General features: G+C 28.4%; 1 protein-coding gene and 1 pseudogene across 1 annotated transcript in view; one reads left to right on the top strand and one right to left on the bottom strand.

Annotated features, from left to right (window-relative positions):
- The window catches only part of LOC119667715, a 7894-nt gene extending 3986 nt beyond the window's left edge, over nt 1-3908 (bottom strand). The window contains exons 1-2 of the mRNA XM_038077023.1: nt 3525-3908; nt 1421-1635 (exon numbers count right to left, since the gene is read on the bottom strand). Coding sequence (XP_037932951.1) covers nt 1421-1635; nt 3525-3908 — 599 coding nt within the window. The remainder of the gene's footprint in view (nt 1-1420; nt 1636-3524) is intronic.
- Nucleotides 1-18587, top strand: part of LOC119672722 — a 510988-nt pseudogene that overhangs the window by 371018 nt on the left and 121383 nt on the right.

The following is an 18587-nucleotide window of genomic DNA, read 5'->3' as shown; positions in this document are numbered from 1 at the left end:
AAGACGAAGTTTACAATCTGAGTATTCAGTCGATACTCATTTTATTTTAAAAAGTATGCTGTATTTATACAAAAATAATCTTAAAACTAACTTAACTAATTTACAATATTTATTACCTGTTATAGCTTGTTTGAGTGGACTGTATTGCATTACAAAAAAACGATACAATAAAATCCCGGCACGTAGGATTTTTATTATTTTACAAATATATTTTTATTATCGATACGGTGCCGTGTATCATAAAATGTATTTTTTTAAAAAAAGTGTTTAATATTCTACAATGTTACTATTTTAGTTTTGGGTTTTTTATTACCCGTGTTTTTACCTTCGTATATAATTCTAAGAATTTAAACTATAACAGGCTTGGAATAATAAACTATCAATTTAAGGACATCCTGCCAGCGTGTTTAATATGCACAGTTGTGCATTATTTTAATTTTAATATAATTTTTTATGATTTTAAAGAGAAAACTGGCATTTGTCTTAAAATAACATGTTCATTATTGAACATACTGCCAGCGCCTTAATTAAGGCAGCATGACTTAATATAAAAGTATAATATAAAAGTTTAATTCAATAATATAGTATATATAAGTTTTATAGGTATTTTCTTTTAACAAAACTTTTTTTTTTTTAAGTATTTCAATTTTATATAAAAATAATTGTAGGATTTTAACATGGTAATATAGATAAAAAAAAATTATATAAATTAACATGATTCATTATTTAATATATTTTTTTTTAAGAATAATTAATTAATTAAGATATAATATATAATAGATATATTAATTAACAAATATAGATTATGTTAATTGTTCATTTTTGAACAGTCTGCCGAGGGCCTTTAATAGAAATAGACAACAGTTTTCTTCTTATTAGCGCTGCTCGAGTTAGATAAATCAGTATTACGATTATTGTGATTGTAGTTAATCCTAATGCCGTGTGCCCAGAAATGTGATGAAATTGTAAATCTTTTAGTTTTACTGTGTTACCCTTTATCTAATTTATTTTGTTAATTTCTTCTTTGTTATTTATTTTCCAATGATGCCAAGCTTTTATATTACTATTATCAATCATAATTGCGTCTCTAATAACCGGCTTGAGCTCCTCTACTATCGCAGAGCTTTGCAGATTACTAGAGGATGTTAATGTTGTTCCTCTTAAAAATGCCTTGACCTGATAAGTTTATTATATCTTCCATTGAATTTGAACATCTAATGTGGGCAGATTCTTGTTTAAAAGTTTTGAATATCCAACTATTCTTCACAAGTAAATTATTGCTCTGCTATCTTGCTGCATTGACTCCATGTCAAAGGATCCATCAATTGATTTCTTTTTGCACAACCAACCTATCTTCCTTATCGGTTTGCAAATGTAGTTTTTGATAGAGAATAGCTATCTGTTTCCTTTTCTGGAATGCTTTTCCCGATCTCTTCTTCTTCTTTTTTGTTGAGGTTTTGGTGAAGGTGGCCTTATCGGTCTCTGCCGTCTCCTGTATTCTTCAATAGTAAGACGCTTGGGACCTTGCTTCTTGGTGTCTGTTGGAGCATATTTTGGATAAGGATGGAATACTTCTTCTGAACAGTATTCCTCTTCAGCTTCGAGTGATATTATTAGAATATCCTCTTGGCTCGCCTAAATTAAAAAAAAAAAAAATTTTTTATATATTCCCTTTCTTTTTTTTTAAAAAAAATTAGAGAAACAACAATCCTAATTCTCTGGCCACAAATATTCCCTTAATACCTTTTTTATTCTAAAGGCTGTTAGGTTCAGCCAATAATTTCGGCGTTCCTTACGAACTGCCTGATTTTTTTTTTTTAAAAAGAGTTCTGTGACAAAACTTTTCCCTAGAATAGAGGAACAACAATCCTATTAATCTAGTCACAAATTTTCACTCAATACCTTTTTGATTCTAAAGGCTGTTAGATTCAGCCAATAATTTTGGCGTTTCTTACGGACTGCCTGATATTTATTAATAAGAACTCAGAGTGTTCTTATGAACTCTTTAATTTTTAGAGGTTGTATGGCTCTAAAAAAAAATTTTAATGTTAGAGTTCGTAAGGCTCTAACAAGATTTTAGTTTTAGAGTTTTTTAGGCTCTAAAATAATTTAAGTATTAGAGTTTGTTAGGCTCTAAAAAATGTTTAAGTCAAGTGTCTTACCTCTGGTGGGGGATCACTATGACTCATATATAAAAATGTATTTTTAGAGGTTGTAAGGCTCTAAAAAAAATGTTTAAGTCAAGTGTCTTACCTCTGGTGGGGGATCACTATGACTCATTTATATTTTTATACAATTTCCTTGGCTTCGAAGAACCAAAAAATGATCCGGCTCGAAGGACCAAAAATGATCCGGCTCGAAGGACCAAAAATGATCCGGCTCGAAGGACCAAAAATAATCCGGCTCGAAGGACCAAAAAATGATTGGATAAAAATAGAAGACGAAGTTTACAATCTGAGTATTCAGTCGATACTGATTTTATTTTAAAAAGTATGCTGTATTTATACAAAAATAATCTTAAAACTAACTTAATTAATTTACAATATTTATTACCTGTTATAGCTTGTTTGAGTGGACTGTATTACAAAAAAAGGATACAATAAAATCCCGGCACGTAGGATTTTTATTATTTTACAAATATATTTTTATTATCGATACGGTGCCGTGTATCATAAAATGTATTTTAAAATGTGTTTAATATTCTACAATGTTACTATTTTAGTTTTGGGTTTTTTATTACCCGTGTTTTTTCCTTCGTATATAATTCTAAGCATTTAAACTATAACAGGCTTGGAATAATAAACTATCAATTTAAGGACATCCTGCCAGCGTGTTAAATATGCACAGTTGTGCATTATTTTAATTTTAATATAATTTTTTATGATTTTAAAGAGAAAACTGGTCTTTGTCTTAAAATAACATGTTCATTATTGAACATATTGCCAGCGCCTTTATTAAGGCAGAATGACTTAATAAAAGTATAATATAAAAGTTTAATTCAATAATATAGTATATATAAGTTTTATAGATATTTTCTTTTAACAAAACTTTTTTTTTTAAGTATTTCAATTTTATTTTATAAAAAATTTTATAAAAAATAATTGTAGGATTTTAAAATTATATAAATTAACATGATTCATTATTTAATATATTTTTTTTTAAGATTAATTAATTAATTAAGATATAATATATAATAGATATATTAATAAACAAATATAGATTATGTTAATTGTTCATTTTTGAACAGTCTGCCGAGGGCCTTTAATAGAAATAGACAACAGTTTTCTTCTTATTAGCGCTGCTCGAGTTAGATAAATCACTATTACGCTTATTGTGATTGTAGTTAATCCTAATGCCGTGTGCCCAGAAATGTGATGAAATTGTAAATCTTTTAGCTTTACTGTGTTACCCTTTATCTCATTTATTTTCTTATTTATTTGATTAATTTCTTCTTTGTTATTTATTTTCCAATGATGCCAAGGTTTTATATTACTATTATCAATCATAATAGCGTCTCTAATAACCGGCTTGAGCTCCTCTACTATCGCAGAGCTTTGCAGATTACTAGAGGATGTTAATGTTGTTCCTCTTATACGTGCCATACATCCTTCTGCTAGTGATAAAATGCCTTGACCTGATAAGTTTATTATATCTTCCATTGAATTTGAACATCTAATGTGGGCAGATTCTTGCTTAAAAGTTTTGAATATCCAACTATTCTGTCGATATAATTTGACCCAAATGGAAGAATTATTTACTTCTTCGTAGTGACAATTATCTTGATTAGTTGGTTTCAGTGGCGAAATTTCGCAAGAGTTATCGTTTGCATCTGTCCAAGGAAAATTACCTTCACAAGTAAATTGTTGCTCCGCTATCTTGCTGCATTGACTCCATGTCAAAGGATCCATCAATTGATTACTTTTTGCACAACCAATCTATCTTCCTTATCGGTTTGCAAATGTAGTTTTTGATAGAGAATAGCTATCTGTTTCCTTTTCTGGAATGCTTTTCCCGATCTCTTCTTCTTCTTTTTTGTTGAGGTTTTGGTGAAGGTGGCCTTATCGGTCTCTGCCGTCTCCTGTATTCTTCAATAGTAAGACGCTTGGGACCTTGCTTCTTGGTGTCTGTTGGAGCATATTTTGGATAAGAATGGAATACTTCTCTGAACAGTATTCCTCTTCAGCTTCGAGTGATATTATTAGAATATCCTCTTGGCTCGCCAAAATTAAAAAAAAAAAAATTATGTATATATTCCCTTTTTTTAAAAAAAAAATTAGAGAAACAACAATCCTAATTCTCTGGCCACAAATATTCCCTCAATACCTTTTTGATTCTAAAGGCTGTTAGGTTCAGCCAATAATTTCGGCGTTCCTTACGAACTGCCTGATATTTATTTAAAAAGAGTTCTGTGACAAAACTTTTCCCTAGAATAGAGGAACAACAATCCTATTAATCTAGTCACAAATTTTCACTCAATACCTTTTTGATTCTAAAGGCTGTTAGATTCAGCCAATAATTTTGGCGTTTCTTACGGACTGCCTGATATTTATTAATAAGAACTCAGAGTGTTCTTATGAACTCTTTAATTTTTAGAGGTTGTAAGGCTCTAAAAAAATTTTAATGTTAGAGTTCGTAAGGCTCTAACAAGATTTTAGTTTTAGAGTTTTTTAGGCTCTAAAATAATTTAAGTATTAGAGTTTGTTAGGCTCTAAAAAATGTTTAAGTCAAGTGTCTTACCTCTGGTGGGGGATCACTATGACTCATATATAAAAATGTATTTTTAGAGGTTGTAAGGCTCTAAAAAAAATGTTTAAGTCAAGTGTCTTACCTCTGGTGGGGGATCACTATGACTCATTTATATTTTTATACAATTTCCTTGGCTTCGAAGAACCAAAAAATGATCCGGCTCGAAGGACCAAAAATGATCCGGCTCGAAGGACCAAAAATGATCCGGCTCGAAGGACCAAAAATAATCCGGCTCGAAGGACCAAAAAATGATTGGATAAAAATAGAAGACGAAGTTTACAATCTGAGTATTCAGTCGATACTGATTTTATTTTAAAAAGTATGCTGTATTTATACAAAAATAATCTTAAAACTAACTTAATTAATTTACAATATTTATTACCTGTTATAGCTTGTTTGAGTGGACTGTATTACAAAAAAAGGATACAATAAAATCCCGGCACGTAGGATTTTTATTATTTTACAAATATATTTTTATTATCGATACGGTGCCGTGTATCATAAAATGTATTTTAAAATGTGTTTAATATTCTACAATGTTACTATTTTAGTTTTGGGTTTTTTATTACCCGTGTTTTTTCCTTCGTATATAATTCTAAGCATTTAAACTATAACAGGCTTGGAATAATAAACTATCAATTTAAGGACATCCTGCCAGCGTGTTAAATATGCACAGTTGTGCATTATTTTAATTTTAATATAATTTTTTATGATTTTAAAGAGAAAACTGGTCTTTGTCTTAAAATAACATGTTCATTATTGAACATATTGCCAGCGCCTTTATTAAGGCAGAATGACTTAATAAAAGTATAATATAAAAGTTTAATTCAATAATATAGTATATATAAGTTTTATAGATATTTTCTTTTAACAAAACTTTTTTTTTTAAGTATTTCAATTTTATTTTATAAAAAATTTTATAAAAAATAATTGTAGGATTTTAAAATTATATAAATTAACATGATTCATTATTTAATATATTTTTTTTTAAGATTAATTAATTAATTAAGATATAATATATAATAGATATATTAATAAACAAATCTAGATTATGTTAATTGTTCATTTTTGAACAGTCTGCCGAGGGCCTTTAATAGAAATAGACAACAGTTTTCTTCTTATTAGCGCTGCTCGAGTTAGATAAATCACTATTACGCTTATTGTGATTGTAGTTAATCCTAATGCCGTGTGCCCAGAAATGTGATGAAATTGTAAATCTTTTAGCTTTACTGTGTTACCCTTTATCTCATTTATTTTCTTATTTATTTGATTAATTTCTTCTTTGTTATTTATTTTCCAATGATGCCAAGGTTTTATATTACTATTATCAATCATAATTGCGTCTCTAATAACCGGCTTGAGCTCCTCTACTATCGCAGAGCTTTGCAGATTACTAGAGGATGTTAATGTTGTTCCTCTTATACGCGTGCCATACATCCTTCTGCTAGTGATAAAATGCCTTGACCTGATAAGTTTATTATATCTTCCATTGAATTTGAACATCTAATGTGGGCAGATTCTTGTTTAAAAGTTTTGAATATCCAACTATTCTGTCGATATAATTTGACCCAAATGGAAGAATTATTTACTTCTTCGTAGTGACAATTATCTTGATTAGTTGGTTTCAGTGGCGAAATTTCGCAAGAGTTATCGTTTGCATCTGTCCAAGGAAAATTACCTTCACAAGTAAATTGTTGCTCTGCTATCTTGCTGCATTGACTCCATGTCAAAGGATTCATCAATTGATTACTTTTTGCACAACCAATCTATCTTCCTTATCGGTTTGCAAATGTAGTTTTTGATAGAGAATAGCTATCTGTTTCCTTTTCTGGAATGCTTTTCCCGATCTCTTATTCTTCTTTTTTGTTGAGGTTTTGGTGAAGGTGGCCTTATCGGTCTCTGCCGTCTCCTGTATTCTTCAATAGTAAGACGCTTGGGACCTTGCTTCTTTGTGTCTGTTGGAGTATATTTTGGATAAGAATGGAATACTTCTCTGGACAGTATTCCTCTTCAGCTTCGAGTGATATTATTAGAATATCCTCTTGGCTCGCCAAAATTAAAAAAAAATTTTTTATATATATATTCCCTTTTTTTAAAAAAAAAATTAGAGGAACAACAATCCTAATTCTCTGGCCACAAATATTCCCTCAATACCTTTTTGATTCTAAAGGCTGTTAGGTTCAGCCAATAATTTCGGCGTTCCTTACGGACTGCCTGATTTTTTTATAAAAAGAGTTCTGTGACAAAACTTTTCCCTAGAATAGAGGAACAACAATCCTATTAATCTAGTCACAAATTTTCCCTCAATACCTTTTTGTTTCTAAAGGCTGTTAGGTTCAGCCAATAATTTCGGCGTTCCTTACGGACTGCCTGATATTTATTTATAAGAACTCAGAGTGTTCTTATGAACTTTTTAATTTTTAGAGGTTGTAAGACTCTAAAAAACAATTTTAGTGTTAGAGTTCGTAAGGCTCTAACAAGATTTTAGTTTTAGAGTTTTTTAGGCTCTAAAATGATTTTAGTATTAGAGTTTGTTAGGCTCTAAAAAAATGTTTAAGTCAAGTGTCTTACTTCTGGTGGGGGATCACTATGACTCATATATAAAAATGTATTTTTTAGAGGTTGTAAGGCTCTAAAAAAAATTTTAGTGTTAGAGTTCGTTAGGCTCTAAAAAATGTTTAAGTCAAGTGTCTTGCCTATGGTGGGGGATCACTATGACTCATATATATTTTTATACAATTTCCTTGGCTTCGAAGGACCAAAAAAATTATTGAATAAAAATAAGTAATCGAAGTTTATCATATGAGTATTCAGTTGATACTGATTTTATTTTAAAAAGTATGCTGTATTTATACAAAAATAATCTTAAAACTAACTTAACTAATTTACAATATTTATTACCTGTTATAGCTTGTTTGAGTAGACTGTATTGCATTACAAAAAAACGATACAATAAAATCCCGGCACGTAGGATTTTTATTATTTTACAAATATATTTTTATTATCGATACGGTGCCGTGTATCATAAAATGTATTTTTTTAAAAAAAGTGTTTAATATTCTACAATGTTACTATTTTAGTTTTGGGTTTTTTATTACCCGTGTTTTTACCTTCGTATATAATTCTAAGAATTTAAACTATAACAGGCTTGGAATAATAAACTATCAATTTAAGGACATCCTGCCAGCGTGTTTAATATGCACAGTTGTGCATTATTTTAATTTTAATATAATTTTTTATGATTTTAAAGAGAAAACTGGCATTTGTCTTAAAAAACATGTTCATTATTGAATACTATAAAGATTCTATCTCTTTATATTATTTACCCTCCTTTTTATTCACCTAAGCTACTACCTAGCCACACCTAAGTATCTATATAAAATCATGATTGTAATAATTTCATTAACTAATTAAACTCAAACTAATTTTTAATTAAAAAGAAGTCAATAAAATATTAATTTATACTTATAGGTAATGCTGCTTGTAAATCCTACCAAAGCTGTTACTGTACCATATACAATTTGGAATATCATGACATCACGCGGCTTATTGCTTATTGCTTACAGCTGATTAGGTCTATTAAATTATGCTATATGGAGTCAATGTCGTCACTAAAATACTAGACCTGTCGGATTCTGTATCTGATGTTTTTTTTCGCATTTCATACGAATTACTAGTGCGATGCATGTTAAAAAACTCATTGATGAAATCGAAATTTATTTGACAAAATGTATGCGATAAAAAGAAGGAAATTATTTTTAATCCATTTAAATGTGGGCTTAAAATTTCGAATTTAGATAAAAAAAGACTTAAATGGAAAGTATTATTAACGGGAAGTTTAACCAAATATGCACCTATCCAAGAAGAAATGTTTATGCAAGGCGAATATATGTTACAACCTCTCTAATGACAAATGAAGAGTGATTGTGAAAATAAAAAAGAACAATTTCATTTACAAAGGAAAAATGTACCTATATTTGTATTTTAAAATTTATATACAATATAAGAATATTTATGTCCCATTTAGATATAACTGAACGACATTACTGAGGATATTTTCTTAATAAAATAGAATACTAGAACAAGGAAAGTCACCAATGTTGCAAATTTTATTGTCCATTAAACTAGGGTTCTATCAATTCTGGAAAATAGTTTCATCGCTTATTATGGATTGTAGAAAATAAAAATCTTTTCTATTATAAAAAGTATAACCGAATGTGAAGCAATTTTTCGTTAAATACATATGGTATTTTGAAGTTATCCTTTAATTTTTAATTGAACACTTTATTTATAAGTTTCTTATAAAATTGAGCGATTCTCCAAAATTAAACGAATGTAGATTTAAAGATAATTACGACGAAAATTACGAAGAAAACTGTTTTGCTAATGCAAAGGTTTTTAAATAGTACCAAATTATAAGAAAAATATTTTGTTTTTAAATTGATTATTAATTATTTTATAATTGAAATCATGACATAACAATTAAAAAATTATAAAATGTAACTGACAGGTTTCGAACAGTAGTGAATTGTAAAAACGAAATTTTTAGTTAATTGAATTTTTAGCTGACCATACAGCTGTTTCGAGTAATGGCTGTTTCTAGCGAATACCCCATCCTTGTAAATATTTCCTTCTCCTTCCTTCTCATTTTCCCTTCCTCCTCAATGCATTAGGCAAATCTGCTACACAGATGATTGTCTCATCTGCATGAGGTCCAACCGTCCAACAATTGTTGTTGCTTTTAATGCAAAATGAAGTGAGATGCTAGTGTCAAATTTTCATTTTGTATTGAAAGCAACAACAGAGTGTTGGAAGGCTTTCCTTCGACACCGTATGGTTCGAAGGTCTGATGCACAAACTATGCCACTTCGGCTTCCTTACAACACTCTGTAGTGTTATCCACCAGTTCCTTTCTAATAGATCCTTCGACAGATAAGTTCGAGAATACTTCGTAAAACCGAAGACGAACAGCACTACTATAGAATACTATTTGTTTCATAAAAAAATGTTTGAAAACCTTTCTGTTTTTAAAGAATCCTTATTATTCCATTAGCAATATATATTATGGACACATAATTAAGAAAATATTGGAAAAAGTGTACATAACCTTCTTAAAATTTATTATATAAAGAAATATTAGGGGTATTCAGGATGTCTGTGCATCCTTGCAAACTCAAATAATCGAGAACACACGTTGTGCATATTAGTCTTGAAAATATTTAGAACAGATGATTTTTGTTTACATATTTATTTGCTTGTAAAATATAACCCAGATTCGATAATTTGGCATATAATAATTTCCACTAATGCCAAAAACAAGTGAAAAGCAGAATGCATTGACATTGTCCGACATTGTTGGACGTAAAGTAAATAAAAAAACAAACAATTGCACAAAATCATAAAATTACAAAATAACAAAATCAAAACAAACTTAACAGTTTCGCTGAAGTATAGAGTCTTGAAAATCAAATATGCAAGAGGTAATTGGTGTTAAAAATATGGTCTTGAATATTGTCTTGCAAATCAAGTGCAGAATTATAAGAAAAGAAATTGTTTTTGTAAAATCAAATAAATTTGTACATGCAACGATGCACAGACATCTTGAATACACCTATTGTACATTTTTTTTTATAGTTTTATAGTCTGTAAATAAACAGTTTTAAGATGCCTTATTTTAATTTCTGTTTGAAGTCTAGCACTAAATCCATTTTAATTTACATAATCCTAACCTCATATAAGAAAAAATTTTACAACATTTTGTTCTAAAAGCCTAATGTGGAAGTTGTTTGTCCGAATATTATTATGTACAATATACACTATTAAACATGTCATTTCAATATCAAAGAACATATTTATTGCCACCACTGTAAATGACAGTTGTCAAATGACAACTAAAAAACAAATAAAGTAAATGGGAGAAATTACTTAAATTTAAAAGTAAAGTAAATTATTTAACAAGGCACTCCAATATACAGAGGAAGAGCGTCAGATACGTAAACAAATATTAGCACATTACTCAAAGGTGATACCAACAAAATATTTAAATTGTGAAATTATTGAGAAAGTAGGATTATAATATGTAAAAAAGGCACAAAGTTCTAATAGTTGACGTATTGATTGTATAGTGATTTGAAAGATTAATAACCTCCATTACGAATATTGAAACTCCAGCAAGAAAATTCCAGCAATATTAGTCTATAAATTTCATTGTTAACTATAATCGTCAGTTGATTAAGTTTAATTAAGATATTAACAAATAAAAGTGTTAACTGAAATAGGCCAACGATTCTATTGTATTATCTGTTGTTGTTGCTACTGCTGTAACCAAATGCCCATTTCACAGCAAACACACAAAAGGTTGACAAGACTTGGTATATGGAATGAGATGAGGAAGAAAGTATAAAAACACGATGTAGGTACCGGTATGAAAGTTGTATTTAACATGGGTCCAGGTGAAATACCTACACTTGTCTATAGCAGTTTTGTAACTTCAAAATATCTTGATATTATTAATAAATTTAAATTTTGTTATTACTAGAGAGCACCTAGTCTAAGTTTAATAAGAATTAAGCTGTTTTTATATTTTTCACATATATGTAAGTTTTGTGTAATATAGTAAAGTTAGTACCTTTTAGGTAGTAAAACGATATCGGAAAACATATTCCCTATGAGTTGAATAATATAAAACTTTATTTGAATAATCCGATATTATCCAACATAACATATCTGCTTCAACATAAAAGAGTTTGTCTGTTTTCGAGGGATAAAAATGAGAACATTTGAAAAAATATTCAAAGTCATTTCTTTATCAATTCAAATACTGAAAAACGGAAGAACTGACAATATGATATATATTAATATTAATATATTTTCTATATTTCACCCTTAAGTTCCTCTGCAATGAATCACATACCATATTTACTTAACATGAACCTCTGCCAAACAAATTGGTGTTATGCGGGTACCACACTTTCTACATATTATATTATTGAAGTTTTTACTTCATTATAAACTCAATTAATGATCAGCGATAAGAATAATTTCTAAACAAAATGAATAGTTCTGTGTCAATCGCAGAACTATAAGTATAATAGTGTAAAAGTATAATATATGCATATGTTTACGGTTATATGAACTCAAATTGAAAATATATAATTTCAATCATTATCACAAAGTATATACCGAATTAGTCTTGTTAAATAATAAAAATAATGTAGCTCATTATTTATTATTTAAATGAATAATAAATGAATACTGAGCACAAATAGTGCTCTAAACAATATAAGAAATAGGTGTGAAAACAGTCTAATGTGTATACTATAAAGATTCTATCTCTTTATATTATTTACCCTCCTTTTTATTCACCTAAGCTACTACCTAGCCACACCTAAGTATCTATATAAAATCATGATTGTAATAATTTCATTAACTAATTAAACTCAAACTAATTTTTAATTAAAAAGAAGTCAATAAAATATTAATTTATACTTATAGGTAATGCTGCTTGTAAATCCTACCAAAGCTGTTACTGTACCATATACAATTTGGAATATCATGACATCACGCGGCTTATTGCTTATTGCTTACAGCTGATTAGGTCTATTAAATTATGCGATATGGAGTCAATGTCGTCACTAAAATACTAGACCTGTCGGATTCTGTATCTGATGGTTTTTTTCGCATTTCATACGAATTACTAGTGCGATGGATGTTAAAAAACTCATTGATGAAATCGAAATTTATTTGACAAAATGTATGCGATAAAAAGAAGGAAATTATTTTTAATCCATTTAAATGTGGGCTTAAAATTTCGAATTTAGATAAAAAAAGACTTAAATGGAAAGTATTATTAACGGGAAGTTTAACCAAATATGCACCTATCCAAGAAGAAATGTTTATGCAAGGCGAATATATGTTACAACCTCTCTAATGACAAATGAAGAGTGATTGTGAAAATAAAAAAGAACAATTTAATTTACAAAGGAAAAATGTACCTATATTTGTATTTTAAAATTTATATACAATATAACAATATTTATGTCCCATTTAGATATAACTGAATGACATTACTGAGGATATTTTCTTAATAAAATAGAATACTAGAACAAGGAAAGTCACCAATGTTGCAAATTTTATTGTCCATTAAACTAGGGTTCTATCAATTCTGGAAAATAGTTTCATCGCTTATTATGGATTGTAGAAAATAAAAATCTTTTCTATTATAAAAAGTATAACCGAATGTGAAGCAATTTTTCGTTAAATACATATGGTATTTTGAAGTTATCCTTTAATTTTTAATTGAACACTTTATTTATAAGTTTCTTATAAAATTGAGCGATTCTCCAAAATTAAACGAATGTAGATTTAAAGATAATTACGACGAAAATTACGAAGAAAACTGTTTTGCTAATGCAAAGGTTTTTAAATAGTACCAAATTATAAGAAAAATATTTTGTTTTTAAATTGATTATTAATTATTTTATAATTGAAATCATGACATAACAATTAAAAAATTATAAAATGTAACTGACAGGTTTCGAACAGTAGTGAATTGTAAAAACGAAATTTTTAGTTAATTGAATTTTTAGCTGACCATACAGCTGTTTCGAGTAATGGCTGTTTCTAGCGAATACCCCATCCTTGTAAATATTTCCTTCTCCTTCCTTCTCATTTTCCCTTCCTCCTCAATGCATTAGGCAAATCTGCTACACAGATGATTGTCTCATCTGCATGAGGTCCAACTTCCCCAGTTGAAACTACATTGAGCTTAACAATTACCTTAGGACTCACTCTGTTTACTACGTTACTACGGTAAGTGGAAGATTAAGATCAATGCCCTAAGAGGTTCCGTCTTCACGACAGCCCTTATGGGCCAGTGTGCTGATCGCGTTTGGAACATTAAAACCTCGGAATAAACTGTCGTATAAAAGGTGTGTTTTGGATACTGTCAAGATATCGGAAAATATAAGTCCGAGTGCAGTGCTGTTCGAAGACTTTTATGATTTTTATATGTGCGGGAGAAATTTTTTTGTACCTGTGGAGATTTTTTTTATTTTTGTAAATTTTCGTGAATTTAAAATTGTGAATGAAAGGTACTGAAGGAGATTAAATAAAAAGATTCAAGATTTTTAACAATTAAAAACAATACATATCCTTGTTTAAATAGTGGTAATAAATTAACATATCAATGAAATACGTGTGATGAAATTAATCGAGCATAGGTGTTCCAACACTCATTTATAATAATTCCAACAATCATCTGCAATACTAAAAAGTTGGACTATATGAATAACGGCAGCTTTATACATCGTTAAAATAATGAAATACCGAGACGGTGGACAGGTATTTAAAAAGTGACGGAGAAGATAACCGAGTCCACATTTGAAAAGATCTTATAAGCAGTACAATTCCTACATATTTTATTATTATATTAAAAAAAATTTGATTTTAAATTTAAAATTCATAAGAAAAATTTTGTTTTGAGGAGAAATCTTGAACACAATAATACGAATCAATTAAAAATTTATGCATATATATATATATATATAATTTAGTTAAACATAAATTAAGAAAAGAAATTTAAATAATTAAAAACATATTTTTTTGTTATGATATAAAACAATTTATTTTATAAATAAGTGGTAATTAAAGTGAATTTAAAAGCAAATGTTGTTTTAATCAATATCGGTAAATGAAATAAGTGCATATTATTTTTATACAATGTAAAAGTTTAAGGAAAATAATTACATAGAAATTACAAAAATTATTGAAAAACCTTAAAAGAAATTAATTTATATACCATATATATGGTATATAAATGATATATAATGGTTAAAAATACATATAAAAGCACCACAACATCAAAGAAAATTTCTATAAACTCAAATAATTTAGAGTTCATTTGTTTCAAATACATTTTTTTTCTTAAAAGTTTCAACCAAAAACAAAGAACATACATATATATCTCGAAAAGACAGATTCTTTCCATATGGGCGAAAGAGATTGCAGACCAAATAGTGAAAGGCGTACGTGAATAAGGCGCGAATTAGCTGTTTATAGCAAAGCAGCTTAACTTTGCAGTTGAGCTGGTTGTATAATTATTTATATTTTTAACGTCTAATCAATGAAATAAATGGAATTGTCTAAGCGGCTTGTTATGATTGCAGTCACGTCATGGCAATTGTTGTTGCTTTTAATGCAAAATGAAGTGAGATGCTAGTGTCAAATTTTCATTTTGTATTGAAAGCAACAACAGAGTGTTGGAAGGCTTTCCTTCGACACCGTATGGTTCGAAGGTCTGATGCACAAACTATGCCACTTCGGCTTCCTTACAACACTCTGTAGTGTTATCCACCAGTTCCTTTCTAATAGATCCTTCGACAGATAAGTTCGAGAATACTTCGTAAAACCGAATACGAACAGCACTACTATAGAATACTATTTGTTTCATAAAAAAATGTTTGAAAACCTTTCTGTTTTTAAAGAATCCTTATTATTCCATTAGCAATATATATTATGGACACATAATTAAGAAAATATTGGAAAAAGTGTACATAACCTTCTTAAAATTTATTATATAAAGAAATATTAGGGGTATTCAGGATGTCTGTGCATCCTTGCAAACTCAAATAATCGAGAACACACGTTGTGCATATTAGTCTTGAAAATATTTAGAACAGATGATTTTTGTTTACATATTTATTTGCTTGTAAAATATAACCCAGATTCGATAATTTAGCATATAATAATTTCCACTAATGCCAAAAACAAGTGAAAAGCAGAATGCATTGACATTGTCCGACATTGTTGGACGTAAAGTAAATAAAAAATCAAACAATTGCACAAAATCATAAAATTACAAAATAACAAAATCAAAACAAACTTAACAGTTTCGCTGAAGTATAGAGTCTTGAAAATCAAATATGCAAGAGGTAATTGGTGTTAAAAATATGGTCTTGAATATTGTCTTGCAAATCAAGTGCAGAATTATAAGAAAAGAAATTGTTTTTGTAAAATCAAATAAATTTGTACATGCAACGATGCACAGACATCTTGAATACACCTATTGTACATTTTTTTTTATAGTTTTATAGTCTGTAAATAAACAGTTTTAAGATGCCTTATTTTAATTTCTGTTTGAAGTCTAGCACTAAATCCATTTTAATTTACATAATCCTAACCTCATATAAGAAAAAATTTTACAACATTTTGTTCTAAAAGCCTAATGTGGAAGTTGTTTGTCCGAATATTATTATGTACAATATACACTATTAAACATGTCATTTCAATATCAAAGAACATATTTATTGCCACCACTGTAAATGACAGTTGTCAAATGACAACTAAAAAACAAATAAAGTAAATGGGAGAAATTACTTAAATTTAAAAGTAAAGTAAATTATTTAACAAGGCACTCCAATATACAGAGGAAGAGCGTCAGATACGTAAACAAATATTAGCACATTACTCAAAGGTGATACCAACAAAATATTTAAATTGTGAAATTATTGAGAAAGTAGGATTATAATATGTAAAAAAGGCACAAAGTTCTAATAGTTGACGTATTGATTGTATAGTGATTTGAAAGATTAATAACCTCCATTACGAATATTGAAACTCCAGCAAGAAAATTCCAGCAATATTAGTCTATAAATTTCATTGTTAACTATAATCGTCAGTTGATTAAGTTTAATTAAGATATTAACAAATAAAAGTGTTAACTGAAATAGGCCAACGATTCTATTGTATTATCTGTTGTTGTTGCTACTGCTGTAACCAAATGCCCATTTCACAGCAAACACACAAAAGGTTGACAAGACTTGGTATATGGAATGAGATGAGGAAGAAAGTATAAAAACACGATGTAGGTACCGGTATGAAAGTTGTATTTAACATGGGTCCAGGTGAAATACCTACACTTGTCTATAGCAGTTTTGTAACTTCAAAATATCTTGATATTATTAATAAATTTAAATTTTGTTATTACTAGAGAGCACCTAGTCTAAGTTTAATAAGAATTAAGCTGTTTTTATATTTTTCACATATATGTAAGTTTTGTGTAATATAGTAAAGTTAGTACCTTTTAGGTACTAAAAAGATATCGGAATACATATTCCCTATGAGTTGAATAATATAAAACTTTATTTGAATAATCCGATATTATCCAACATAACATATCTGCTTCAACATAAAAGAGTTTGTCTGTTTTCGAGGGATAAAAATGAGAACATTTGAAAAAATATTCAAAGTCATTTCTTTATCAATTCAAATACTGAAAAACGGAAGAACTGACAATATGATATATATTAATATTAATATATTTTCTATATTTCACCCTTAAGTTCCTCTGCAATGAATCACATACCATATTTACTTAACATGAACCTCTGTCAAACAAATTGGTGTTATGCGGCTACGACACTGTCTACATATTATATTATTGAAGTTTTCATTTCATTATAAACTCAATTAATGTGCAGCGATAAGAATAATTTTTAAATAAAATGAATAGTTCTGTGTCAATCGCAGAACAATAATTATAATATATTATAGTATAAAGGTATAATATATGCATATGTTTACGGTTACATGAACTCAAATTGAAAATATATAATTTCAATCATTATCACAAAGTATATACCGAATTAGTCTTGTTAAATAATAAAAATAATGTGGCTCATTATTTATTATTTAAATGAATAATAAATGAATACTGAGCACAAATAGTGCTCTAAACAATATAAGAAATAGGTGTGAAAACAGTCTAAGCCTAAGCTACTATCTAGCCACACCTAAGTATCTATATAAAATCATGATTGTAATAATTTCATTAACTATTTAAACTCAAACTAATTTTTAATTAAAAAGAAGTCAATAAAATATTAATTTATACTTATAGACAATGTTGCTTGTAAATCCTACCAAAGCTGTTACTGTACCATATACAATTTGGAATATCATGACATCACGCGGCTTATTGCTTACTGCTTACAGCTGACTAGGTCTATTAAATTATGCGATATGGAGTCAATGTCGTCACTAAAATACTAGACCTGTCGGATTCTGTATCTGATGTTTTTTTTTTCGCATTTCATACGAATTACTAGTGCGATGGATGTTAAAAAGCTCATGGATGAAATCGAAATTTATTTGACAAAATGTATGCGATAAAAAGAAGGAAATTATTTTTAATCCATTTAAATGTGGGCTTAAAATTTCGAATTTAGATAAAAAAAGACTTAAATGGAAAGTATTATTAACGGGAAGTTTAACCAAATATGCACCTATCCAAGAAGAAATGTTTATGCAAGGCGAATATATGTTACAACCTCTCTAATGACAAATGAAGAGTGATTGTGAAAATAAAAAAGAACAATTTCATTTACAAAGGAAAAATGTACCTATATTTGTATTTTAAAATTTATATACAATATAAGAATATTTATGTCCCATTTAGATATAACTGAACGACATTACTGAGGATATTTTCTTAATAAAATAGAATACTAGAACAAGGAAAGTCACCAATGTTGCAAATTTTATTGTCCATTAAACTAGGGTTCTATCAATTCTGGAAAATAGTTTCATCGCTTATTATGGATTGTAGAAAATAAAAATCTTTTCTATTATAAAAAGTATAACCGAATGTGAAGCAATTTTTCGTTAAATACATATGGTATTTTGAAGTTATCCTTTAATTTTTAATTGAACACTTTATTTATAAGTTTCTTATAAAATTGAGCGATTCTCCAAAATTAAACGAATGTAGATTTAAAGATAATTACGACGAAAATTACGAAGAAAACTGTTTTGCTAATGCAAAGGTTTTTAAATAGTACCAA

This window comes from Teleopsis dalmanni, chromosome 1 (assembly GCF_002237135.1).
Source record: "Teleopsis dalmanni isolate 2A chromosome 1, ASM223713v2, whole genome shotgun sequence".
Classification (NCBI taxonomy): domain Eukaryota; kingdom Metazoa; phylum Arthropoda; class Insecta; order Diptera; family Diopsidae; genus Teleopsis; species Teleopsis dalmanni.
Note: the sequence above shows the minus strand (reverse complement) of the source record. Positions and strands in the feature narration are given on the sequence as shown.